The sequence below is a fragment of the Bos taurus genome, chromosome 1 (genome assembly GCF_002263795.3).
Source record: "Bos taurus isolate L1 Dominette 01449 registration number 42190680 breed Hereford chromosome 1, ARS-UCD2.0, whole genome shotgun sequence".
NCBI classification, from domain to species: domain Eukaryota; kingdom Metazoa; phylum Chordata; class Mammalia; order Artiodactyla; family Bovidae; genus Bos; species Bos taurus.
The window spans coordinates 64034193-64062054 of record NC_037328.1 but is presented as its reverse complement, the minus strand read 5'-3'; the positions used below and the strand labels follow the sequence as shown (position 1 = coordinate 64062054).

The following is a 27862-nucleotide window of genomic DNA, read 5'->3' as shown; positions in this document are numbered from 1 at the left end:
CTATTGAGGTGATTGTGTGTTTTTTCTCCTTTGGTTTGCTAGCATAGTGAATTACTATTTTGTTTGTTAATATAAAGCAATCTTGCATTCTTAGAATAAACTTACCCTTCTTTGTCATGTTGCATTATTCTTTTTATATGGTTGAATTCATATGCTAAAATTTTGTTTAAAATTTTTGCTTTAATGTATATTTGAGATATTCGTCTGTTATTTCATTTGCTGTAATATTTTTGTCCGGGTTTTGTATGAGGGTAATGTTGGCCTTATAGAATGAGTTGGGAAGTATTCTCTCTTCAAGTTTTTGGAAAATCTTGTGTAGAATTAGTATTATTTCTTCCCAGTATAAAATTGGTATTAGTGAAAATATTAATTTATGTAGAATTTATGTATTATATCTTGAGATCTCTTCAAGAAAATTAGAGATACAAAGGGAACATTTCATGCACAGATAGGCTCAATAAAGGACAGAAATGGTATGGACCTAATAGAAGCAGAAAATATTAAGAAGAGGTGGCAAGAATACACAGAGCTGTACAAAAAAGATCTTCACGACCCAGATAATCACGATGGTGTGATCACTGACCTAGAGCCAGACATCCTGGAATGTGAAGTCAAGTGGGCCTTAGGGAAGCATCACTACAAAAAAAGCTAGTGGAGGTGATGGGATTCCAGTTGAGCTATTTCAAATCCTAAAAGATGATGCCGTGAAAGTGCTGCACTCAATATGTCAGCAAATCTGGAAAACTCAGCAGTGGCCACAGGACTGGAAAAGGTCAGTTTTCATTCCAATCCCAAAGAAAGGCAATGCCAAAGAATGGTCAAACTACCACACAATTGCACTCATCTCACACGCTAGTAAAGTAACGCTCAAAATTCTCCAATCCAGGCTTCAACAGTATGTGAACCATCAACTTCCAGATATTCATGCTGGTTTTAGAAAAGGCAGAGGAACCAGAGATCAAATTGCCAACATCCGATGGATCATGGCAAAAGCAAGAGAGTTCCAGAAAAACATCTCTTTCTGCTTTATTGACTATGCCAAAGCCTTTGACTGTGTGGATCACAATAAACTGTGGAAAATTCTGAAAGAGATGGGCATACCAGACCACCTGACCTGCCTCTTGAGAAATCTGTATTCAGGTCAGGAAGCAACAGGTAGAACTGGACATGGAACAATAGACTGGTTCCAAATAGGAAAAGAAGTACGTCAAGGCTGTATATTGTCACCCTGCTTTTTTAACTTATGTGCAGAGTACGTCATGAGAAACTCTGGGCTGGAGGAAGCACAAGCTGGAATCAAGATTGCCAGGAGAAATATCAATAACTTCAGATATGCAGATGACACCACCCTTATGGCAGAAAGTGAAGAAGAACTAAAGAGCTTCTTGATGAAAGTGAAAGTGGAGAGTGAAAAGGTTGGCTTAAAGCTCAACAGTCAGAAAACTAAGATCACGGTATCCGGTCCCATCACTTCATGGGAAGTAGATGGGGAAACAGTGGAAACAGTGACTGATTTTATTTTTGGGGGGCTCCAAAATCACTGCAGATGGTGACTGCAGCTATGAAATTAAAAGACGCTTACTCCTTGGAAAAAAAGCTATGACCAACCTAGACAGCATATTAAAAAGCATAGATGTCACTTTGCCAACAAAGGTCCATCTAATCAAAGCTATGGTTTTTCCTGTAGTCATGTATGGATGTGAGAGTTGGACTATAAAGAAAGCTGAGTGCCAAAGAATTGATGCTTTTGAAGTGTGGTATTGGAGAAGACTCTTGAGAGTCCCTTGGACTGCAAGGAGTTCCAACCAGTCCATCCTAAAGGAGATCAGTTCTGAGTGCTCATTGGAAGGACTGATGGTGAAGCTGAAGCTCCAATACTTTGGCCACCTGAATGCGAAGAGCTGACTTATTTGAAAGGATCCTGTTGCTGGGAAAGATTGAAGGCGGGAGAAGGGGATGACAGAGGATGAAATAGTTGGATGGCATTACCAACTCAAAAGACATGAGTTTATGCAAGCTCTGGGAATTGGTGATGGACAGGGAGTCCTGGCGTGCTGCAGTCCGTGGGTTGCAAAGAGTTGGACGTGACTGAGTGACTGAACTGAACTGACTGATGCATTATTTCTAATCTTGTGCAGAATTAGTATTATGTCTTTTAACTAGTGAATCTGGCCCTTAGGTTTTCTAGGTGGGAAGGCTTCTAAGTACTGTGTCAGTATTCTTAGGGGCTTCCCTGGTGGCTCAGATATTAAAGAATTCACCTGCAATGCAGGGAGACCTGGGTTCAATCCCTGAGTCACAAAGACCCCATGGAGAAGGGAAAGGCTACCCACTCCACTATTCTTGCCTAGAGAATCCCATGGACAGAGGAGCCTGACGAGTTACAGTCATTAGGGTAGCAAAGAGTTGGACACAACTAAGTGACTAACACTTTCACTTCTTCACTTCCATTTCTTTAATAGATACAGAGTTGTTTATGTCATCTATTTCTTCTGTGGCATTTGTCTATTTACCTAAGTTGTGAAATTTATTGGCATGAAGTTATTTATAAAAAGTTACTTTTATCCTTTTAATACCTATAGTATACGTAGTGATGTCACGTCTTTAATTCCTTATATTGAGAATTTTTTGTCTTTTTTCTGACTAGTCCAGCTAGAGTTTATTCCCTTTTTTTAATGTCAAATAACCAGCCTTTGCTTAGATTCTCTGTATTGTTTTCTTCTCTAATTCATTGATTTCTGCCTTGATCTTTATTATGTTTTCTCCTGCTTACTTTATACTTTATTTGTTCTTCCTTTTCTAGTTTTGTAAAGTAGAAGCTGAGATTATTGATCTGAGATATTTCTTCATTTCTAATATAGACATTTAGTGCTTAAATTTTCACTTATAGATCCTATATATTTTATTTTCATTTCCATTCAGTTTAAATACTTTTCAATTTCTTTTTTGATTTTCTTCTTTGATGTCCCCCTTATTTAGAAGGGTGTTGTTTAGTTTTCAAATACTTGGGGATTTTCCAAGGATCTTTTCATTATTGCTTTCTAGTTTAATTCCTCTTTGGTCAGAGAACATATTTTGTGTGACTTGAATCCTGTTGAATTTTCTTGTCCGGTTTTAGGGCCCAGAATAGCACTTTGTGTACTTGAGAAAAATGTGTATTCTCCAGTTGTTGGGTAGAGTGTTCTATAAATGTCGATCAGGTCAAGTAGTTAATAGTGTTGTTCAAGTCATCTATATTCTTACTGATTTACTGCAGAACTGGTCTAGCAAATATTGAGAGAAGAGTGTTGAAATCTCTGGCTATAATTGTACAGTTCTATCATTTTCTACTTAATGTATTTTGAATCACTATATTAGGTTCATGAATGTTTAGGATTGTTATTTCCTCTTGATGAATTGACCCTTTTATACTTTTTTTTTTTTTTGACCACATCACAGCACAGCATGTGGGATCTGAGTTTCCTGACCAGGAATCAAATCTGTGCCCCCTGCATTGGAAGCATGGAGTCTTAACCACTGGACCATCAGGGAAGTCCCAACCCCTTTATCCTTATAATGATAAAATAAACTTCTTTTCCCTGTTACCATTCTTTGCTCTGAAGTTTATTTTGTCTGATTCAAAAGTAGCTACTCTTGTTTTCTTTTGACTAGTGTTAACTTGGTGTATCTCTTTCTGTCTTTTAATTTTAACCTATTTATTGGTTTATATTTAAAAATATGCATGCATACTAAGTCACTTCAGTCATGTCCAACTCTTGGCAACTCTATGGACTGTAGCCTGCCAGGCTCCTCTGTCCATGGGATTCTCCCAGCAAGTATACTGGAGTGGGTTGCCATGCCCTTCTTCAGGGGATCTTTCTGACTGGGATCAAACCCAGGTCTCTTACCTCTCTTGCATTGGCAGGCAGGTTCTTTACCACTAGCACCATCTAGGAAGCCTATATTTAAATGTAAATATATATAAAAAAATGCCTACAGTTTATATTTAAAGATAAAGTATATTTGTAGGCAGTCCTATGTTTATAGACAGCTTATAGTAGAGTCTTTTTTTTTCTAATCCAACTTGATCATTTCTACTTTTTAATCAAAGTGTTTATACCATTTACATTTAATTTGATTATTAATGTTAGATTGTTAATGCTAGATTGCTATTTACCCCATCTGTTATTTTTTTCCCTTTTCATGGTTTTTACCTTCTTTTGGATGAATTAAATTTCTTTTTAAATTTGATTTTATCTCCTTTGTTGCTTTATTAGTTATAATTATTTTGTTATTTTAATGGTCACTTAGGTATTTATGGGCTTCCCTGATAGCTCAATTGATAAAGAATCCGCCTGAAATGCAGGAGACCCTGGTTCAATTCCTGGGTCAGGAAGATCTGCTGGAGAAGGGAAAGGCTACCCACTCCAGTATTCTGGCCTGGAGAATTCCATGGACTGAAGCGTCCATGGGGTGGTGAAGAGTTAGACATCACTAAGTGACTTTCACTTTCACTTTCACTAAGGGTTTACAGTATAGAATTTATCTCTTAAAGTCTACCTTAAAGTAATATTATCCCACTTCATGTGTAATCTAAGAACCTTACAAAAGTATAGTTTATTTATCCCCTTCTGGTCTAGATGCTATTGCTGTCATGTATTTATTTTACTTTTAATCTCTACAAGTTCAGTTTAGATTTTTCTCTGTATCCTCCATCTCTCTAACTTTTTGAATATATGGAATATAATATAATAACTGTCTTAATGTTTTCTGTGTTAATTCTAACACCTGTGTCAGTTTTGAGTTTCTTTTAACTAATTATCCTGCCTTCCATCAGTTGTGTATCTTCATGTCTTTGTAAACCTGGCAATTTTTGTTTGGATGCCAAGCATTGTGAATTTTACCTTATTTAGCGCTGGATATTTTTATAGCTTTATAAATCTTGAACTCGTTCTAGGAGAGACACATTACTTGGATAGAGTTTTTTCCCTTTTGGTTTTGTTTTTACTATATAATAGGCAGGTCTGGAACAGTGCTCATTGTAGAGCTACTTCTTTATTGCTGAGCAAAACTTCCCTGAGTACTCTTACCCGGTAGCTTGTGAATTATGAGTTTTTCCAGGTTGGCTGGTAGAAATAGGCACTATTCTCAGCCCAGTGTGAGTGATTAGAATTGTTCTGCTAATCGTTACAGATGGTTCTTTCCTTGGCTTAGGACAGTTCTCCTACATCAGCCCACTGATCATGAACACTTGAGGGGGATTCTTTGCAGACCGCCAGTATTCCGTTTCTGTGTTTCGTTTCTCTCTGGATTTCTGTCCTGTGAAATGAAGCTGCTTTGATTTTCTTGGACTCTACAGTCTATCTCCTCAACTCAGGGAGTCTTCTAGGCTCTCTCTCAGCTTTGCTTTCCCTCTGCAATGCTTGGAACTCTCTCAGGGTAGTAAACTGGGGCAACTGTGGGGCTCATCTTGTTCATTTCCTGTCTCTCAGAGATGACTGTCCTTCGTTGCCTCTTACAGAGTATCTTAAAAACTGTGGTTTATGCATTTTGTCTGTTTCTTTCTTTCTTTTTTTTAAAATGGATGCTTCAGGTGGCATAGAAATCTGGTTCCTGTTACTTCTTGTTGACTAAAAGGCAAAGTCTAGTCCTTGCTTTTTCCACTTTGAGATTTAATCTTTTCTTTTTTATTTCAACTTAAAAAAATTTCAAGGGTTAGAAACGCTGTAAAAATTATTCAAGGAACATCTGTGCACACTTTGTCTAGATTGATCGATTGTTAGTATTTTGCCGTACTTATGCACCCCCCCACTTTTTCTCTGTTACTCTCTCACATACACAAATTTTAACTGAGTCATTTGAGAGAAACTGAAGTCATCATGATACTTCATCATTAAATAATTTTTAAGAATAAAGTCACTGTCCTGGAGAAAAGAGATTCCTCTTACATTGTTGGTGGGAATGTAAGTTAGTGCAATAACCATGGAAAACAGTATGGAGGTTCCTCAAAAAACTAAAAATAGAGTTACCATATGATCCAGCAGCCCCATTACTGGTCATACATCCAATCAAAACTATTTCAAAAAGATATATGCACCCCTATATTCATAGCAGTACTATTCATAATACCTAAGACATAGAAACAACCTAAGTGTCCATTGACAGATGATTAGATAAGGAAGATATGGTATGTATGTACAATGGAATAATGCTCAGCCATATAAAAGAATGAAATAATATACTTGCAGCAATATGGATGGACCTAGAGATGATCATACTAAAGTGAAGTAAGTCAGAAAGAAACAGACACATACCATATGATATCACTTATATGTGGAATCTAAAATGTGGCACAAATGAACTTATCTATGAAACAGAAACAGGCTCGCAGACATAGAGAACCAATTTGTGGTTGCCAAGGGGGAGGAAGGTGGGGGAGGGAGGGACTGGGAGTTTGGGATTAGAAGATGCAAGCTATTATATACAGAATGGATAAACAATACGGTCCTACTGTGTAAGAGAATAACATTCAATATCCTGTGATAAACCATAATAGAAAAGAGTATGAAAAAGGAGAGAGATATATATATATTTGATTTACAATGTACAATGTATTAATTTCTGCTGTACAGCAAAGTGATTGTCAGAAATTAATATATTGTAAGTCAACTACACTTCAGTAAAATAAATTTAAAAAAGAATAAACTCATTCTCTTATATAATCACAATAGCCTTTTCCTCCTCCCGGGGAATCTCCCTGACCCAGGGATCAAACCCGCATCTCCACACGGCAGGCGGATTCTTTACCAACTGCGTCACCTGGGAAGCCTGTAACCACAATGCAAGGATCAAATGCAAGGAATTTAACATTGACAGAACATTATCATATAACATATGGTCTCCTTTGATTATCTATTGCTTTGTAACAAATGAACCCAAAACTTAGAGGCTGAAAATAACAATGCATTAACTATTATATCTCGTGATTTTGTGGGTCAGGAATTCAGATATGGCAGAGTGGGGAGGGCTCATTTTTGTTTTATAATGTTTAAGCCTCAGCTGGAGGTGACCCTGAGTGGTTGGTGGCTTCTTCACATGGCTAGTGTGGGCTTCCTTATAGAATGGTAGCATCAGGGTAGCCAGGCTACTTCCATGGTGGTTCAGGGTTCCAATAAAAAGTGAGTCTAGTAGTCATGTATGGATGTGAGAGTTGGACAATAAAGAAAGCTGAGCACTAAAGAATTGATGCTTTTGAACTGTGGTGTTGGAGAAGACTCTTCAGAGTCCATTGGACTGCAAGGAGATCCAACCAGTCCATCCAAAAGGAAATCAGTCCTGAATATTCATTGGAAGGACTGATGCTGAAGCTGAAACTCCAATATTTTGGCCACCTGATGCAAAGAACTGACTCATTGGAAAAGACCCTGATGCTGGGAAAGAATGAAGGCAGGAGGAGAAGGGGACGACAGAGGATGAGATGGTTGGATGGCATGGACAAACTCGGTGGACACACGTTTGAGTGAACTCCGGGAGTTGGTGATGGACAGGGAGGCCTGGCATGCTGCAGTCCATGGGGTCGCAGAGTCAGACACGACTGAGCGAATGATCTGACTGAGAGACATCCAATAATACAATTAGTGTCATACATAAGGTGATGCTTGAGGCCATAATATCATTTTTTAAATCATATTTCTTTTTTGTGGAAACAATTTTTTTAAAATTTTAAATTGAAGGATAATTGCTTTACAGAACTTTGTGGTTTTCTATCATACATCAACAAGAATCAGCCATAGGTGTACCCATGTCCCCTCCCTCCTGATAGTGGAAACGATTTTTTAATGCCATTTAAAAATTATTCATTCATTTATTTTTGGTTGTACTGGGTCTTTACTGAGGTGCTTGGCCTCTGTTGCTGGGTGCAGGCTTTCTCTAGTTGCTGTGAGCGGGGACTACTCTCTCGTAGTGGCTCTTGTTGTTGAACTTGGGCTCTAGGGCACTTGGGCTTAAGTAGTTGTGGCTCATGGGCTTAGTTGCCACATGGTACTTTGCCCACCTCATGCGAAGACTTGACTCTGCGAAGAAAAGACTCTGATGCTGGGAGGGATTGGGGGCAGGAGGAGAAGGGGACGACAGAGGATGAGATGGCTGGATGGCATCGCTGACTCGATGGACCTGAGTCTGAGTGAACTCCGGGAGTTGGTGATGGACAGGGAGGCCTGGCATGCTTCGATTCATGGGGTCACAAAGAGTCGGACACGATTGAGCGACTGATCTGATCTGATCTGATCTGATGTGGGATCTTAGTTCCCAGACCAGGGACTGAACACGTGTGTCCTGCACTGGCAGGCGAATTCTTTACCACTAAGTCATAGGAAACAATCAGACAAACCCAAATTAAAGAATATTCTATAAAACAACTGGCCTGTGAACTTCAAAAATGTCAAGGTCATGAAAGACAAGGACAGATGAGAAACTATTTCAGATTAATGGAGAATGTATTAGTCCGCTTGAGCTGCTAATATAAATATTAATACCACAGACTGTGTGGATTAAACAACCGAAATGGATTTTCTTACAATTCTGGAGATTGGGAGTCCAAGATAACGGTGTTAACAGGTTGGTTTCTTCTGAAGCCTCTCTCCTTGACTTGAAGGCGGCCACCTTCTACCTGTGTTCTCACATGGTCATCCCCCACCTGTGCTGGCTTTTCCTCATCTCTTCTTCTTTATAAAGACACGGGTCATGTTGGATTATGACCTACCCTAAAGACCCAATGTTAACTTAATGACCTTTTTAGAGGCCCAGTTTCCAAATAGAGTCACATTCTGAGATACTGGGAGTCAGGGCTTCCACATCTGATTTCAGGAGATTCAATGCTGTCCATAACAGAGGCTAAGGAAATTTCTTTATATGTGGCCTTAGATTGGAAAAAATTGTTTCAAGGTATATTATTGAGACAACTGGAAATGAGTATGTACAGCATTACAAATTAAAAACAGCTTCAAATTCTTTGACAGTTTTCTTACTGAGGAATGGGGCTATGTTGCCCATGCCTTTAAATCTGGACTGGCCTGTAACTGCTCTGTCACATAGGAGAGAGCGAAAGTGGAAGCAGAAACTGCCTTTAAAAGGCTGGACTCAGAACTGACATAGCTTCACTTCCTTATTTTCAATCTACTTAATTACTTATTACTTCCTTATTTTCAATCTACTTATTACTGCTTAATATAATCATTTCCAATTGTCTCAGTAATATACCTTGTAACAAAAAATTTTTTCCAATCCAGGAATTTAGATGTCACATCTAACATTCCTCATCTATCCTTGTCTTTCATGACATTGACATTTTTTTAAGTGTACAGGTCAGTTGTTTTGTAGCACATCCTGTAATTTGGGCTTGTCAGACTGCTTCTTCATGATTAAATTCCAATGGTGCATTTTTGGCAGGAATACAATAATGGTGATTTTATGTCCTCAGAGTATCACCTCATGTGTGGTATCTCTTTGAACTATTGCTGAAATTAATTTGGAGTACTAGGTTAAGGTAGTAATCTGGTAGAAATCTGCCAGATTTCTCCAATGAGTACTATCTTCTCTTTGTAACTGGTAAGTAACCTCTAGGGTATTGTTTTTTCTTTAAAATTTAAAAAAGAGATTTCCTGTATCCTGTTGCAGACAATTCCAGTATCTGATGTCCTTGGGGGATCAGGCGGGTCTAAATCTTTTGGGTATTCCTGCTAACTGTTCTTACACGTGGCTTCCAGTGCTTAGGGTTTTTTTAAATTTATGAACTTGAATTTGAGTCCTCTAGGACTAAATTGAGGATGCATCCTCTAAAGTGTGCTTCCATTGCACAGCGCACAAAGAACTCCTCAGTGCTCTTCTGCAGCCTTGGCTTGACAAGGAAGGCACAAGTTTGGCTCTTCTCATTTGGATCCCAAATCAGTGTCAGCAGAAACTTTCAATTACTTCAGTCGTGTCTGACTCTTTGCCACCCTTTGGATTGTAGCCCACCAGGCTCCTCTGTCCATGGGATTCTCCAGGCAAGATTCAGTTCAGTTCAGTTGCTCAGTTGTGTCCGACTCTTTGCGACCCCAGGGACTGCACCATGCCAGGCCTCCCTGTCCATCACCAACTCCTGGAGTTTACTCAAACTCGTGTCCATTGAGTTGGTGATGCCATCCAACCATCTCATCCTCTGTCGTCCCCTTCTCCTCCTGCCTTCATTCTTTCCCAGCATCAAGGTCTTTTCCAATGAGTCAGTTCTTCACATCAAGTGGCCAAAGTATTGGAGTTTCAGCTTCAGCATCAGTCCTTCCAATGAATATTCAGGACTGATTTTCTTTCAGATGGACTGGTTGGATCTCCTTGCAGTCCAAGGGACTCTCGAAAGTCTTCTCCAACACCACAGTTCAAAAGCATCAATTCTCTGGTGCTCAGCTTTCTTTATAGTCCAACTCTCACATCCATACATGACTACTGGAAAAACCATAGCCTTGACTAGATGGACCTTTGTTGGCAAAGTAATGTCTCTGCTTTTTAATATTCCTATCTAGGTTGGTCATAACTTTTCTTCCAAGGAGTAAGCGTCTTTTAATTTCATGGCTGCAGTCACCATCTGGAGTGATTTTGGAGCCCCCAAAAATAAAGTCAGCCACTGTTTCTACTGTTTTCTCCATCTATTTGCTATGAAATGATGGGACCGGATACCGTGATCTTTGTTTTCTGAATGTTGAGCTTTAAACCAACTTTTTCACACTCCTCTTTCACTTTCATCAAGAGGCTCTTTAGTTCTTCTTCACTTTCTGCCATAAGGGTGGTGTCATCTGGGTGTCTGAGCTTATTGATATTTCTCCCAGCAATCTTGATTCCAGCTTGTGCTTCATTCAGCCCGGCGTTTCTCATGATGTACTCTTTATATAAGTTAAATAAGCAGGGTGACAATATACAGCCTTTATGTACTCCTTTTCCTATTTGGAATCAGTCTATTGTTCCATGTCCAGTTCTAACTATTGCTTCCTGACCTGCATACAGATTTCTCAAGAGACAGGTCAAGGGGTCTGGTATTCCCATCTCCTGGAGTGGATTGCCATGCCCTCCTGCAGGGGATTTTCCCGATCCAGACATCTCTTTTGTCTGCTGCATTGTCAGTTGAGTTCTTCACCACCAGCGCCACCTGGGAAGCCTTTTTCTTACCATGGTTTGTTCCTTTTGGGGTGGGGTGGTTCTTGGAGACATTTACTTCCCCATCAGTAGAAGGGTGACTTGGAGAATCTAGTCTGCTATCTTCCCTGCCTAAGCAGAACCCACTTTAATGATTTTCCACTCTAATCTTTAGTATAAATATGATTCTGCTTGGCTTTTTGTAATGATATCTTTGAAGAAATTTGGTTTTCTCACAACTTGTTAATATTCTCAATAATCCTGTGAAATGAGGAAGTCAATTACCTTGGTACATTGTGCAGCTGGGGTGGTGCTAGTATTAAAGAACACGCCTGCCAATGCAGGAGATTAAAGAAACACGGGTTCTATCCCTGGATCAGGAAGATCCCCTGGAGAAGGAAATGGCAACACACTCCAGTATTCTTGCCTGGAGAATCCCATGAGCAGAGGAGCCTAGAGGGCTACAGTCCATGGGGTCGCAAAGAGTCGGGCACGACTACAGCGGCTTAACACGGGGTGATGTAAGGTAAATTTATTAACTTGTAAAACCTCAGTTTTCTACTCCGGAAAATGGACAAGTTCCTATCTCCTTCCCAAAGCTTTGTGAATATTTACGAGGATGTAATTTGGGAAGTGCCCAGACCCTCGCGCATTACTGGCACAGGGCTTTATTAAGATCACCCGAAGAACAAGGGGTCCTTTTCCCTCCAGCTTCCCCTTCGGTCGCCGCGGGCAGCGGGGCGGGGAGGAGACCGAGGGTAGGGGCTGGAGGGCTGGCATCCGTCAGGCCCGCCCACCGGAGGACCGCGCAGACCCGCCCGGGGCCTGGCCGTAGCGACTCCCGACTCGGGCGGGGGCGGAGCAGGCGAGTGGAGCCTCCTCCCGGCGGCGGGGGCGGTCCCCACGGCAGCTGCTCCGCGTCTCCGCTTTCTCCGGGCTGTCCTCGTCGCCGCGGCGTCTGGGGTGAGTTCGTGGGGCCTCCCCTCCGCCGGTGCCCGGGACGCAGGGTTTCACACGGAGGGCGACTGGCGCCGTGTGGGCATTGCCGGGCGGCAGGGCGGGTCGGTCCCCGGGTTGCGGCTAGGCGCGCGCTGGCCGGGCCTCGGAGGGCCGTCCTGCCTCCTCCCGGGCGGCGCGGCCGGGCAGGGGGCCTGCGGAGGCCGAGCCCGGCGGGAGGCACCAGCTCAGGTGAAGGCACCACTGCGGCGCTCCCTCTGCTGCCGGAGGGATGGCCAAGCGAGGTGCTGCCAGGTAGGAATCCAGGGGTCATCCCCCGAGGCCCCGCGTCACGGTTCCGGGGTCGCCGCCAGCACCTCTGTCCGTGCGGGGAGCATCAGCGTGAAGATGTCCCTTCCTCCTTGCAGCTCTCTTTCCCCAGGGTTTCTGCTGGGAAACCCACCCACTGATCCCAGCCTGTGGCCTGCAGGGAGGGGCCGGCGAGTGGTGAGGATCGACTGGATGGTAAAGTGTATCAGCTCTCTACGCTTAGTCTGGCTCTGAGTCCATACACTGTCTGTTGATCCAAAGCCCATGAGGATGGGGACTGAGGAAAGGCCTTTGGGTTGGTGGCCTCGGGAGAGCAGTTATCAATAGCGTGGGCGTGTGCTGGATTGCATGGTGTTCAAGAGTGGGTGAATGATGAAGACGTGGAGGCGGCCGGGGCACAGCCGTTGGGTGATGCAAGGGAGCAGGAAGAACACAGTCCTTTGAAGGTTGGGGGTGTTGTTTGTTTAATTTCTAAATGTCTGTTAAAAAAGAAAAATAACATTGAGGATGCGACAAAGTCAAGGAATCTCGGATAGAGATGACTAAGATTCAGTGTCCAGGCTGAGAAAGTGGGCTTAAAAAGAGGGGCGGAGGGCGCTCCTAGACATCCAGGCTGAACAGTGGGGCTGGAGTGCTGGAATATCACTCTGGGGAAGGAGATAATGCTTAATAGGACCATAGTTTTCCTTTTGGAATTTTATTTTCTAGAGCCGGGTTGGCCTTTAAACCCTATGAAAGTGCAAAGTTTTCATGTGCCTGTTTGTGTTGTAGGGGAGAAAAACTTCTTGCCCCCTTCTAGGTTCTTTGGCTAGACAAATAATTAAATTGGATTAACATACAGCAAATTAACAGGAGACAACCAAATTTAATTTCATGCCAGTGGGATCCCTTAAAAATATGAGGCTCAAAGACGTAACCAAAGCAGGCAGCCTTTATTATCTTTTAGACAAAGAAACACCACATACGTGAAGAATTGATAAGACAAAGAAGTTGGGTTTGGGGTAGTAAATTAATGAAAAAGTATTAAGGTTTATTGTACTGAGCTCTCCACCTTGCATTCTTATCTCTGATAATAAGGATGCCTGATGTGGTGCCCTCCTGGTATAGAAAAGGCACCTTTCACATGGGATATATTTCCGCTTTTAGGGGAAGAAAAAAGGGTAAAGTGTCCTTACACTGGCTGTTAAGTAACTTTAAGTCAAAATAATCAGTATGTCAAAGTGGCCTATTTTGGTGTGGCATATCTTGCTTCCCTTCAGCGTGCATTTTTAATCTGATTCAAAACATCTGTTAAAGAGCAGTACTGAACTGTTTGACTACACAATGTTGCAGAGGGCAATAAAACTAACTCAGTATATTTTAGGTGCCACTTGATAGAATAAGCTTTTGGTATCTAGTTTAAACTGAGCTGTTAATTGTGTTTTTTTTTTTCCCAGAAATGCATGCAAGACTTGAGAACTGTTTCTTTGAAGATCTTTAATTCAAAGTGGAAACATTCAAAGCAAGTCAGTTGTGGTTTTCTTCTCTCTTTTTTTTAAAAAAAGCCATCAATGAACAATGGTTTCTCAAACCCAAAATATTGATTACCTGGCCCCACCTTGGGCCTTGGAAATAAAGATCTCTTGGGGATGGAGCCTAGGAATAGGAATTTCAGAGAGAGATCACAGAGTTCTCTGGCATGGGAAATTATTTGACCCCTTCTGAAGTTTTTTAGGATTTGGGCTCATTGAGGCCTCTTTAGAACAGATTTCCTTACCAGTTATGTTAATAAATTGCTACTGCTGCTGCTGCTAAGTCACTTCAGTCGTGTCCGACTATGTGCGACCCCATAGACAGCAGCCCACCAGGCTCCCCCGTCCCTGGATTTTCCAGGCAAGAACACTGGAGTGGGTTGGCATTTCCTTCTCCAATGCATGAAAGTAAAAAGTGAAAGTGAAGTCGCTCAGTCGTGTCGGACTCTTAGCGACCCCATGGACTGCAGCCTACCAGGCTCCTCTGTCCATGGGATTTTCCAGGCAAGAGTACTGGAGTGGGGGCCATTGCCTTCTCCAAAATTGCTACTAAAGTTAGGTAAATTATAATCCCTGTCTATTGTGTCATCTCTAAATTTTAATATATTTTAAAGGAAAACTATACAGTCATCAGAAAAAAAAAAAACTCATTTCTGATTATAACCCTATTTTTTAAAAAATAGATTGTGAATAAACAATATTTCTCTAGTCTATTATTAAGAGACAGTCATCAGTAATTCTTTCTGACATTTTGTATATAAAAGGCATGTATACCACACATACATAGCATAATGTGGATTGTATTCTACATACATTTTTATGTTCTGTTTTTTTTTCTCTTAGCTATCATGAGTATTTTCCTGTGTAGTTAAATTTTTAAGTGCCATTTTAAGGAAAGCATGTGTGGCGTCATATGTAGGTATTGTAATTAATTCAATCAGCTTCCCTGGTGGCTCAGATGGTAAAGAATCTGCCTGCAATGCTGGAGACCCAGGTTTTATGCTTGGGTTGATAAGATTCCCTGGAAAAGGAAATGGCAGCCCACTTTAGTATTCTTGCTTGGAAAATCCCATGGATGGAGGAGCCTGGTAGGCTATAGTCCATGGTTGCAGAGTCGGACACAACTGAGCGACTTCACTTTCACTTTCTAGTATTCTTGCCTGGAGAATCCCAGGGACAGAGGAGCCTAATGGACGACAGTCTGTGGGGTTGCAAAGAGTCGGACACTACCGAGCAATTTCTGCCTGTCTGTTGTCCCTATTGTTAGCATTTTGATTCTTTTGAATTTTTGGTGGTTTTAAGTAATGTTGGTTTGAGTATCATGGTTTACCTGATTATTTCTTAGAATGATTTTCTAAATGATAGAGTTGAAAGCTATTCAAATACATTTTAAACATCTTCTTTTCACATATCTTCTTACTGCTTTGCCTCACCAGAAGGAAAATGGAATGTTTCTGAAGATCTATTGCATTACAGGTCCAATCTCTTATTTCATCGGTTCTCAAACTTTAATGCGTATAAGAATCACCTGGGGAGCTTGTTAAAAATTCATTTTCCTGAGTCCCAGGCCCAGGTGTTCTAATCCATTAGCTCTGGAGCAGGGCCCAGGAATCTGCAATCTTAACATATTTCTCTCTGCATTTGATATAGGCACTCTTGAAATCACACGTTGGAAAATGTTTTTAAAATAAATGGCAAAACAGACTCAGCTTTAGGTCACTTGCCCAGCGCCATTCATGCATCTGGTAACCAGATTTGAATTAGCTTTCGTGGCTTCAAAACCCTTGTTTTTTCCATTACCTCAGACCTTCAGCCTCTCATTGATGTGCTTCTAATAATGGCAGAAAGGGAACTTCAGCTGACCCCACTGTAGCATTCTCTGGGATAGCTGAGAATGACACACAAATACACGGCGAGCCTCCGCTAAAATCCCCCACTGGAAATTCTTTTCTTTCTGCTGCATAACATAGACTAAATGAAACAATTTCAGTCCTTTCCCGGTTGAATTTATTTCCTGTTTCCTGACTGTTTCATGCCAACCCTTGTAAAATAGGTGGTACCGCACCATCAGGCCCCTCTTGCCCAGGAGGCAGGGACACTGCTCTGGTGTGCTCCAAGGGATCAGGGAGGAAGTGGCAGGCTAAACAGCATCTCCTCCTAGAATCAGAAAAGAGACGTACTGCTTTTGAAAAGTCAGTAGTAGAGGAGCAAAAGGTGGTAGGCATGACTAAGACAGTGTCATTTTTTAGAGATAGGGCCTCTACCCTTAGAAAAGCATTGGTGTTAGTAAACCAAAGGGAGCTAGCATGGGGGTGAGCCTTTTGCAGTTTTAAAAATCTTCTCTAAATAGAATTTTATGCCCAGTTAAATTTCCCCCTTCTTTATTAATCTTTATTTATTCTCCTTTTATACTATTATCACATTTATTTTAGTAGTAGTTGGGGATAATTGTCCTTATGCGTTTCAACTAGTGTATCCTAGAAAGTCATTCATTATTTACCAAATTTAGCACCTATTATGTGTCAGGTCAGTGTGAGGCACTAGGAATATAAAGAAATAGTGATTCTCCTTGAGAATTAAGTTAACCTTACTGCTGTATGTTGACTTGGATTATACACAGCCTTTGAGTTTTTAGCTCTAGTTGTAATTAACTTTAGACTTAGAGAAAAGTTGATAATATTGTACAGAGAATTCACTCAACTTCCCCTATATTGGCCCTTTACATAGCCATTGTTCAGTTATCAATACTATTAACTATAGACTTTATTTGAATTTCATCAGTTTTCCTGCCAATGATTTTTTTTTCTGTTTCCATATGCTGTCGAGGATCCTACCTTGCATTTAGTTATTTCCCCTTAGTCTCCTTCAGTCTAAGTAATTCCTCAGTTTTGCCTGATTCTTCATTATCTTGACTCTTTTAAAGAGTACCAGTTGTTTTGTAGAATGAAGGTATTTTGTAGAAAAGTACTGATTAGTTATTTGGTAGAGTGCAGTTCATCACTGATGATGTTAACCTTGATCATTAGTTAAGGTGATATCTGCTAGGTTTCTTCACTGTAAAGTTACTCTTTCCCTTTGTTGTTTGTTTTTTAGTCACTCAGTCTTGTCTGACTCTTTGCGACCCCATGGACTGCAGCATGCCAGGCTTCCCTGTCCTTCACTATCCCCTGGAGCTTCCTTGAACTCATGCCCATTGAGTCGGTGATGTCACCCAACCATCTCATCTTCTGTCGTCCCCTTCTCCTGCCCCCAGTCTTTCTCAGCATCAGGGTCTTTTCCAATGAGTTGGCTCTTCCCATCAGGTGGCCAAAGTATTGGAGCTTCAGCATCAGTCCTGCCAATGAATATTCAGGGTTGATTTCCTTTAGGATTGATTGGTTTGATCTCCTTGCAGCCCAAGGTACTTTAAAGAGTTTTCTCTAGCATCACAGTTCAAAAGCATCAATTCTTTGGTGTTCAGTCTTGTTTATGGTCCAACTCTCACATCTGTCAATGACTACTGGAAAAACCACAGCTTTGACTATATTATTTGAGAGGAGATACTTTGAGACAACGTAAACTCTGTTTGTCCTCAAATTTTTACCTACTAATTTTAGCACCAACTGGGGGATCTTGTCTGCCACAATTATTTACAATGATGTTTGCCTAATGGTGATTCCCACCCCCCCCCCATTTCCTGCTTCTTTATTAATTGAAAGTTTATTGTAGGAAAGAGCTGCCTTTTCCCGTTTATTTATTTGATCATTTATATCAGTATGTACTAATGGATATTCATTTTATTCTGTGGATTAAAATACAGTATCATTATTTTCTTGCTCAGATGCTTCCAGTTTTGGCCATTAGGAGCTCAGTCTGAGTTTAAGTGACCTGTACGTGTAAATGGCTGTTAATCATTTCTATCCTTCCCTTGCCAATACAACAGCCAGTTACTTTACAAGCAAAATGGGTTTATTCAGGAGCAGTAAAGAATTGCAATTTGGAACATGCAACTGTCAAACCACATGCAAGTCTGGTAAAGCAAAGGAAAGGAAACTCTTTTATAGAGTAGAGGGGGAAATTGGGAGGGGCTGTTATTGAAAAAAAAGTTCATTGGATGAAACTGGGAGTTTGAAGTATGGTGGCTTTTCATTGGCTCAGTTGTGACAGTTGTGACAGTCTTTCATTGGCTGAGGTGTTGCCAGAGTAGGAGAAAAGCTTCCTTTTCCTGCTAGTGGTAGTAAAGTTGCAACACTTCCTGCCAGAGTTGCAAGAAGTCTGTTTTGATGTGATCTATATCTCCCCTTCTGGCCTCCCAATTCCACTTCAGTTAGGTTTCTCTTCATTAATTTTCACAGAACCATTGCTTGTTTAGGGTCTGGGCAATGATCACTGAAAAGCCAGGTTCAGTTCAGTTCAGTCACTCAGTCGTGTCCGACTCTTTGTGACCCCATGAATCGCAGCACGCCAGGCCTCCCTGTCCATTACCATCTCCCGGAGTTCACTCAGACTCACGTCCATCGAGTTGGTGATGCCATCCAGCCATTTCATCCTCTGTCGTCCCCTTTTCCTCCTGTCCCCAATCCCTCCCAGCATCAGAGTCTTTTCCAATGAGTCAACTCTTCACATGAGGTGGCCAAAGTACTGGAGTTTCAGCTTTAGCATCATTCCTTCCAAAGAACTCCCAGGGCTGATCTCAATTAGAATGGACTGGTTGGATCTCCTTGCAGTCCAAGGGACTCTCAAGAGTCTTCTCCAACACCACAGTTCAAAAGCATCAATTCTTCGGCGCTCAGCTTTCTTCACAGTCCAACTCTCACATCCATACATGACCACTGGAAAAACCATAGCCTTGACTAGACGGACCCTTGTTGGCAAAGTAATGTCTCTGCTTTTCAATATGCTAAATATGGTAAAGGAGCTTTAATTCCGAGGAAAGTAGGACAATATGTGTGGAAATAGTCTGCTCTGAGGAACTCTGCAGGAGTAACAGGAGTAGCGAAATGTTGGCCTTTCCGTTGGTGCTATCCCAGAGAACCTCAAAGGAGTAGGACCATGTGCCTGGTGCCACATTTTTCACACTCTAGACATCCTGTGTGTGCAGGATTACCAGGTGGATTTAGAGACACTGGAATGCTGATTTTAGTGTTCTTGGCTGCTGAGTGAAAACCATACCCCTCTCTCTGGGTGCATAAGTGCTTAGTGAGTATTTATGGAGTGACACTTGGTATCTTCCCCTGGTCTCCCATGGTGCTATAAAAATGTGTGCATGTAGAGATTCTCTAAGAATGATAATGATACTTAGCATTTATGCTGATTTGCCCTTTGTTATAGCTTGTCTTCTGTGCTAGATTTTTTTTTTAATGGAAAATTCCAAGGCTTCAAAAAAGTAGGGTGAAAAAGAAAATGAAACTCTCAGGTACCTGTCACCTTACTCAATACTTTTCAATATTTTGCTAGTCTTATTTAATCTTTTTCCCCATTTTCAGGGTTGGGGTGGCATATTTGAAAACGAATTGCAGACATTAAAATCTAAGGAAGGGTTGGAAATAAACTCTTGAGTACAAGGACTATATCTTAATTCCTTTGGTGCCTAGCACTGTGCCTGAAAATAGCAGGTGCTCAGAAAAGACTGGTTAAATTGAGAGGAGAAAGAGCAAAATTATGAGAACATCATCATTTTGAGCTAACTCTAGGGCAGACCTAAGAAGGAAAAGGGTGGTGAGACTTGCCCTAAAATAACTTCTTTCACATTATCTGAATTTGTTCTCTATAACTATGATCCTCCTGTCACTTTAAGATAGCCTTAATTAAAAGAGAAAACTCATTTTAGGGAGAGTTCAGGGACTCTCCTTTATTTAAATATTTTTACAGGTAACTCCAATCTGATGACATTTTCTCCAACACCAACCAGGAATGACTTGCCCTAAAACGGACTTTCTTTAAAAAAAAAATCATTAAAAAAAAAATTATAAAAGTAGTATATACTATTCCTGGGTTGGGAAGATTCCCTGGAGAAGGAAATGGCAACCCACTCCAGAACTCTTGTCTAGAAAATCCTATGGATGGAGGAGCCTGGTGCAGGCTACTGTCCATGGGGTCGCAAAGAGTTGGACACGACTGAGCGACTTCACTTACTTACTTAGTATATACTCATTGAAAGAAAATAGGAAATAACAGAGAAATAGAAAATGAAATGATTCAATATGGATTTCAATATGTAATTCCAGAGATAACATTTTCTTGGTTAGCATTCTGATAAAATTTGGGTGTGAATCACATTGGTAATCAGAGTCAGATCAGATCAAATCAGTCGATCAGTCGTGTCCCGACTCTTTGCGACCCCATGAATCGCAGCACGCCAGGCCTCCCTGTCCATCACCAACTCCCGGAGTTCACTCAGACTCACGTCCGTCGAGTCAGTGATGCCATCCAGCCATCTCATCCTCTGTCGTCCCCTTCTCCTCCTGCCCCCAATCCCTCCCAGCATCAGAGTCTTTTCCAATGAGTCAACTCTTCACATGAGGTGGCCAAAGTACTGGAGTTTCAGCTTTAGCATCATTCCTTCCAAAGAAATCCCAGGGCTGATCTCCTTCAGAATGGACTGGTTGGATCTCCTTGCAGTCCAAGGGACTCTCAAGAGTCTTCTCCAACACCACAGTTCAAAAGCATCAATTCTTCGGCGCTCAGCCTTCTTCACAGTCCAACTCTCACATCCATACATGACCACAGGAAAAACCATAGCCTTGACTAGACGAACCTTTGTTGGCAAAGTAATGTCTCTGCTTTTGAATCAGAGTCAATAACTATTTATTTGTCTGTGAGAATGTGCTAGGTCTGACCGATGCATCATCTCATTAAATTCTTACAGCAGTGTTGTAAGATAAGTTAATTTTTAATTATTGTTTTGTAGCTGAGGAAATGGAAATGTGGTAAGAGTATTTGCCTTCAATCACTTAGCTGATAAGCAGGCTGGGCAGATCTCTATTGAAACACCATTCCTCTATGAGCATAGCAGCTCTTAGACAAACAATGTTCCCTAAGTTTTCCAAGATTGAGATTTTATAAAAAATGATTGCCAGTCCTAGCAATTCAAGCCTTCTGCTGTTAAGTCTGTGAGACAGTCTGGCTCCAGGAACCTGCAGACTTACTATTACCTGGAGGGAAGGAAACAGACCTCCAGGAAACAATATCAAAAGACAGTCCCAAAGAAAGTGACAGGAGGGGAGAGGTAGAAAGCTGCGTATTTCAAGGGTTTGTGCTGGACACAGCCAGGTACCAAGAGGAGGAAAGAGATAGCAACATTCGTGTGAAGGGTGTGGCAGAAGCCCAGGCTTTGGAGATGAACACTGGGCTCATACCCCAGCTCCACCGCTTACTATTAATAGTTGTGTGGTCTCTGGCAAGTTCCGTAATCTCTAAACCTTTGTTTTCTCCTCTATAAAATGAGGAGACTTGGAAGGAAAGTTATGACCAACCTAGATAGCATATTCAAAAGCAGAGACATTACTTTGCCAACAAAGGTCCGTCTAGTCAAGGCTATGGTTTTTCCTGTGGTCATGTATGGATGTGAGAGTTGGACTGTGAAGAAGGCTGAGTGCTGAAGAATTGATGCTTTTAAACTGTGGTGTTGGAGAAGACTCTTGAGAGTCCCTTGGACTGCAAGGAGATCCAACCAGTCCATTCTAATTGAGATCAGCCCTGGGATTTCTTTGGAAGGAATGATGCTGAAGCTGAAACTCCAATACTTTGGCCACCTCATGTGAAGAGTTGACTCATTGGAAAAGACTCTGATGCTGGGAGGGATTAGGGGCAGGAGGAGAAGGGGACGACAGAGGATGAGATGGCTGGATGGCATCACTGACTCGACGGACATGAGTCTGAGTGAACTCCGGGAGTTGGTGATGGACAGGGAGGCCTGGCGTGCTGCGATTCATGGGGTCGCAAAGAGTCGGACACGACTGAGTGACTGAACTGAACTGAACTGAATAATTCTAAACTCACAAAGTTGAGAAATAAGTAAGTTAATATAAGTGATTGAACTCCTAGAACATGGCACAGAATAAATGCACACTCCTCTTTTTAATGATAAATCTTCTAATGAGTTATTACTGCCTTCAGCATTTACTTGTGATGCCTTCACAAGACCCTAAGCACAGGCCAAACTGTTTAATTGCTTCCTGGGTCAGATCTTCTCTTTTGTGGTTTGATCCAGGAACCTAACCTCCATTTATAACATTGAGTCTAGAGAAGAATGCTTCCTAGGTTTCCCTCAAACTCATCTAGGCTAAAATTTGGGGATGCTACCCTTTAGTAAGTATGAGGCTGTCTTGAGAGTTGCTAGGGTTGTTTTATTTTTCACAGTAAATTACCACATCCCCACATCTCATTTAAAGAATCAAATTTGTTTTCATTACAAAAAGACAGAAGTGTGTTATACTTTTCCAAAAATGAAAGAAAAAAGGAAAAAAAAAACACCCTTGGCTAATCCCCTATTTCTAATAGAATCATTGCTAGCTTTTGGTTCTATTTCTTCATAGAGTTTTCTTATTTCTGTCATTTTAGTGGTAATCATATGCACAGATAGACTTTATTTTCTGTTTTTCTTTTTATTACTTAGGATTTAATCATACATGTTTTTGTGTTATTTTGGTGGGGAATATAGTTTGGTCTCTATTCTCTCCATTTAATTGAGAATAGATTTGCTGTGGAGATTATCAGCATCCTGGCTTTAGCATTTTCCACACTCTTACAATGACACATTTAGAATTTGAGAAGAGACGTGGTTTTGGTAATGCAGAGAAGATGTGGGGCCTTGCCAAGTAGCTTTCATCACCTTAGTGTAGTTACCATAGTCCAGGGAAGGCCCTCAACTAGGTGGCCTCAGAAACTCATAAACAAATTTTTGTTAGTTACTAAGAGCATAGCCATCTCTCATACTATCCTAGTACATGCAATTGAAGTATGAAAAGAGGATGGCAATTTCATCCTGACAGAAATGCAGCACCGCAGAGTGGTGATTCTGGCAGCCCAGTGGTCATCCTGTAGGTCATCCCTAGTCTAGAGTCATTAATGTAAATAATATAACAGCAGTGACAGTTACCACTTGGTGGGTGCTTCAGGTGGCATAGTGGTGAAGAGCCTGCCTGCCAGTGCAGGAGATATGAGAGATGCAGGTATGATCCCTGAGTCGGGAAGATCTCCTGGAGGAGGGCATGCCTACCTACTCCAGTATTCTTGCCTGGAGAATCCAATGAACGGAGGAGCCTGGTGGACTGCAGTCCACGGGGTCGCAAAGAATTGGACGCGACTGAAGCGACCGAGCATGTATGCATGCACTATGCGTCAGGACGTGGGCTAACACTTTTTGTATTAATGTGTTAGGTCATCCAGTCCCTCAATAACCTCTCTAGGAAGGTACAGTTTTTATCCCCATTTTACAGGTAAGGAGACCAAGGCCCAGTGAAGTGATGGGTCATACTTTCTGTCTAAACCCAAACCCCAGATCTGGAACGCTGTGCTGTAGTCTGTTATTCTTGCAGATTCTTGCGTCCTGTGTTGGCATCCTTTTGTGTCCTCTGCCCTTTTCCCCACCTGTTGGGGTGTGCCCTGTGCCTTAGTGTGGCTATAACATTTATAACTGAAAAACCCTTGAACTTGGGGCTGTGCCAGCTCAGAACTGAGGAGGCAATGATCGGCTCTCCTTTGCCTTCTCCACCTGTGTGACGTCTGGAGTGAATGACAGCTGGAACCTTCTACCTCCAAAATCTCTGGTTTTCTGATCTTTAAGCTCTCACTGGAGAACTCCCATTACTGTTATAGTTAAGATTGGTTGGGGACAGGTTTTCAGTGTGTGCTGGTGAGTATTACCTCAGGTTAGGATTTCCATCTGAAAGAGCATGTCTTTGTGATTGCATTTCAGGGATTGTTGGAGCAGAACGCCCAAACAAAAACAGGCATCGCACAGTTGTCATCAAGTTTGCAGATTGGAATAGCTGAACTTGAAGCTTCCTGCCTGCAGTGGAGGCCGAGAGATACCTATTGCTCACATAATCAAAGACATGAACTTCAACGTGACTTTCCACCTTTCCTACAAATTCCGATTGCTGTTGCTTTTTACCTTATGCCTGACAGTGGTTGGGTGGGCCACCAGTAACTACTTTGTGGGTGCTATTCAAGAGATTCCTAAAGCAAAGGATCTCGTGGCTAGTTTGAGCAAGGGTGTCATTTTAGGGAAGAAAGGAACTGTGACGGATGAAGCATTTGTGGAAAAAGCAAGACTTGACAATTGCCCTTCTGTGTCTCCACACCTCAGTAAGTATTTTTTTTTCCTTTTTTACAAGTAGTACATACACTTTTTATTTAAATACGACAAATGTACTGAAAAGCACATTTCAGAAGTGTACATTCAAGATTCACAAAATGAACATACCTGTGGAACCAGGACATAAATTAAGAAATGGACTCTTCCCAGAACCCCAGAAGCGCCCATGCTTCTTTCTGTCACTACCCTTATTCCAAGTTTATAACACCAGGCATTAGATTTTTCCTGTTTTTGAAACTGTAGGTAATTGGAAACATAGTATGTACTCCATAGACTACATACGCTATGTACTCTTTTAGGTCTGGCTTCTGTTGCTCGACGTTATGTTTGTGAGCTGTATTCATATTGTGGACATATTATATTTATTATATGAATATCCCCAGTTTGATCATCCAGCCGCAGAAATCTGAGTAGCCATGTCAGTAGGCACGTGTGAGCTGGGGGTCAGTTGCCCTAGGCTGGTGGCTCTGCTCCGTGTGTTTCTCATCCTCCCGGATCAGCAGGCTAACCTGGACATATTCTTCTGGCATCCACAGAACACGGGTGAAGAAATGCCAGCACATCCAAGCTTCCACTCGTGTCACATCTGTTACCATCCCCTTGGCCCTAAGTATGGAGTCAAGGGACAGGGTAGTACTTTTTCAGTGTTGTCTTAGTTTATTTCTTAAATATGTTGTATGTGTTGATTCTCCTCTAATGCCTTGCCTTTCACTTTAAATGAACAGTAAGTTGGTCTTAGGAAGCACATTAATTAGGAAAAACTCCACAGCAACATTCTGTCTAACCCACACAGGTTCTATCAGACCTCTCTAGAACATCGAAGGCCTTGTGGTTCTCCAGATAATCCTTGGAGTGTCTTTCTAGAAGGCCTTTCCTCAACCCATGTGGGTCTGGCAGAATCGTGTTTAGTCATCAGATGTGTAGTTTAGATTCTTCTCTCCCAGAAAGTTTTCTGGGACTGTCCCAGAGTTAACGTCAGGCTCCCTGTGTGCTTGCCTTTGTTTCTGTTGTGTTGGTCAGCGTACTGCCTCATGTTTGACTTTCCTTCCCAGGGGACAGTGTGCAGTCAGGATGAAGGCCGAGTGATCCTTTCTAGCTCTGTGAAGTTCAGAACTCCCCCCTGGTTTTTCAGAGGTGTAGCTCTGCACACACCCACTTAGCACTCCGGGGGCCAGTCTCGGGCTCTTCAGAGGCTCCTTGCACTTAGTTACACAAAACCAGTAGACCCTTCTCTTGAGTGACTCGCAGACTCATACTGTGCTCATACTGGCGTGCTGCTTCCCTTTACTCAGTCATGGAAAAGCCAAAACGTTTTTCCTGATTGTTTGAGGGCAGTCATTCTGCTCACAGATCACGCAAGTTGAGATGGGAAAATGAGTTATTGAAACACAGATCTGACTGCATCATGCCCCTTGTTCAAAATCCTCTCAACATACTTAAGCAACAAATACATTCATGGAAACAGATGGGCAGTGACATAATAACACGTATGGATCCAGAGGTTGACGCAGTAGTAGTGAATCAGGATAGACCATTAGTGATCCAGTGGGGGACAGAACTTGAGAGAATATCATGGGGGCGCTAAGGGAGAATGCTAGAGCAAGTGGAACCAGGTACCCAAGATTAGGTGCATTGAAAGTTGTGACCATGAGAGAGTGGCCAGGGGGACTGGTTTTCATTGAACCTGTTGCTTGGTGTTCTCTCAGGGGCCAGGAACTGAGACATGGTCCAGTTAGCCCAGATGATGGGATTTATGAACAGGCTACGTAGGAAAACATCGCAGCAGCCATCCATCCCATCGTCTCCCAGCAGCTCTGGTAGCTTGCTTTTCCTTATAACTGCTTTTCTTACTATTTGTTTTTAGGGCATTACTGCCTGCTGACCCTGTCTCACGTGCAGACCCTTCTGAAAAGGGTCTTGTAGGTCACTTATTTTCTCTAGGTGGCTGGAAGCAGTTACCTGCTCTTGGTGCAATTGCCTTTTGGCCATGTCACAGACACTAGAGCCTGGTTTAAGCAGCCATGGCCGGGGTAGAGGAAGGTCACATGGAGCGAGGCACAGTGACATACACAGGAAAAGCGGGCGACTGCTTTGCTCAGAAGAGGATAGTGCAGTTGCAAGCATCTTGAGATTTTATAGCCTGACCAGGATACGAGGAGAGTTAAAATGTGTGGCTCTGTTCCCTAACCAGAGCTCTGCCTCCTCCCTTACTGGTCGGTATTTCCTGTTCATTCAGAGCTGAGGGGAGGGTCAGTGCCTTCAGCTGTCTCTTTAAAGCTCTGTGTGAGATTGGTTACCGTGAATGGTCTTGGGTTTCATCCAGTCAGGCTGTGTCCAGACTTGCTGAGCAGATGCCCCATTGGGGATATCTGTCTTGTGAAACAATGGGAGGGTTCTTACAGTGTTGCACATACCTGTTATTGTTGAGTTAGGGAGGGAGGCTAGTTTCTGTTGCCTTTCACTGTTTACCTTCAGGGAGTTAGTAGAACTCTCAAGAGCTTAGGGAAGGACCTTAGGGAAAAGGGTCTTGTCCATGAGCTTGATTCCATGGAATGCTTTTAATTTTTAAAAAATTATTTTTGGCTGTTCTGGGTCTTTGTTGCTGCATGCAGGCTTTCTCTAGTTGCAGCAAGCAGGGACCTACTCTCTAGTTGCAGCGTGAGGGCTTCTCACTGTGATGGCTTCTCTTGTTGCAGAACGTGGGCTCTAGGTGCACGGGCTTCAGTAGTTGTAGCTTATGGGCTTAGTTGCCTCTGTGGAATCTTCCTAATCTAGTTATCGAACCCCTGCATTGGCAAGTGGACTCTTAACCACCGGACCACCAGGGAAGTCCTGGAATGCCCTTGATTTTTAGGAGACTTCACCCTCCTTTGGAATTTTTTTTAATGACAACCAAAAAGTTGGATTTATTTATTCATTCATGTATTCATTCATTCCAAGGGTGAGGCTTCCTGTTATTTTTTTTTCCCCCCCTTTGGAATTTTGAGAAGGAAAAGAGATTAGAGCAAATTTGAAGTTATTTAGTCTGCCCCTGATCTCTGCTCTTCACCAGGGTCATCAGGACAGAGTATATTTCCTAGTACGAATGAATCATAGAACCAGAACTGGTTCCTCTGCCACAGGGGACTACTTTTGTATGTCATTTGCTTTTTTTTTGCAGCCAATAACCTGAGTCATAGATTCTGTGGTTCTGTGATTATATTTTGTGACCAAAGGAGGCTTTACAATAGTGCTTATGGTGTGCCAGGCAGTGTTCAAAGTACTGGCTCCTGCAAGCCCATCAACACGTGATAAGCTTGCCCCTGTTAGTTCCTGTGTCCTGTGTTTATTGTAGAAGGCCAGACCAAACTCGTGTTCAAGCCAGATCTCACTCTGGAGGAAGTCCAGGCAAAGAACCCCAAGGTGCACAGAGGCCGGTATCACCCTGAGGAGTGCAGGGCTTTGCAGCGAGTTGCCATCCTCATCCCTCACCGGCATAGGGAGAAGCACCTGCTGTACCTGCTGGAGCACCTTCACCCCTTCTTGCAGAGGCAGCAGCTGGACTATGGCATCTACGTCATCCACCAGGTGAGTCTGGGGGGGTGGACGAGGCCTCTGCCCTCCAGACTCCCCTCTCTTTGTGGCTGTTTGTCTGTCTTGGGTA

General features: G+C 42.2%; 1 protein-coding gene across 3 annotated transcripts in view; it reads left to right on the top strand.

The window, feature by feature from the left end:
- The first annotated feature begins 12021 nt into the window (after positions 1-12021).
- Positions 12022-27862, top strand: part of B4GALT4 (beta-1,4-galactosyltransferase 4) — a 30894-nt gene continuing 15053 nt past the window's right edge. The window contains exons 1-4 of one of the 3 annotated variants that reach the window (NM_001038078.2): positions 12078-12105; positions 13845-13913; positions 23818-24209; positions 27554-27786. In NM_001038078.2, coding sequence (NP_001033167.2) covers positions 23957-24209; positions 27554-27786 — 486 coding nt within the window. In that variant the 5' untranslated portion in view covers positions 12078-12105; positions 13845-13913; positions 23818-23956. Of the gene's footprint in view, positions 12106-12513; positions 12604-13844; positions 13914-23817; positions 24210-27553; positions 27787-27862 lie in introns of those variants that run through there. The other 2 variants (XM_059878603.1, XM_005201292.5) reach the window with 2 other exon arrangements.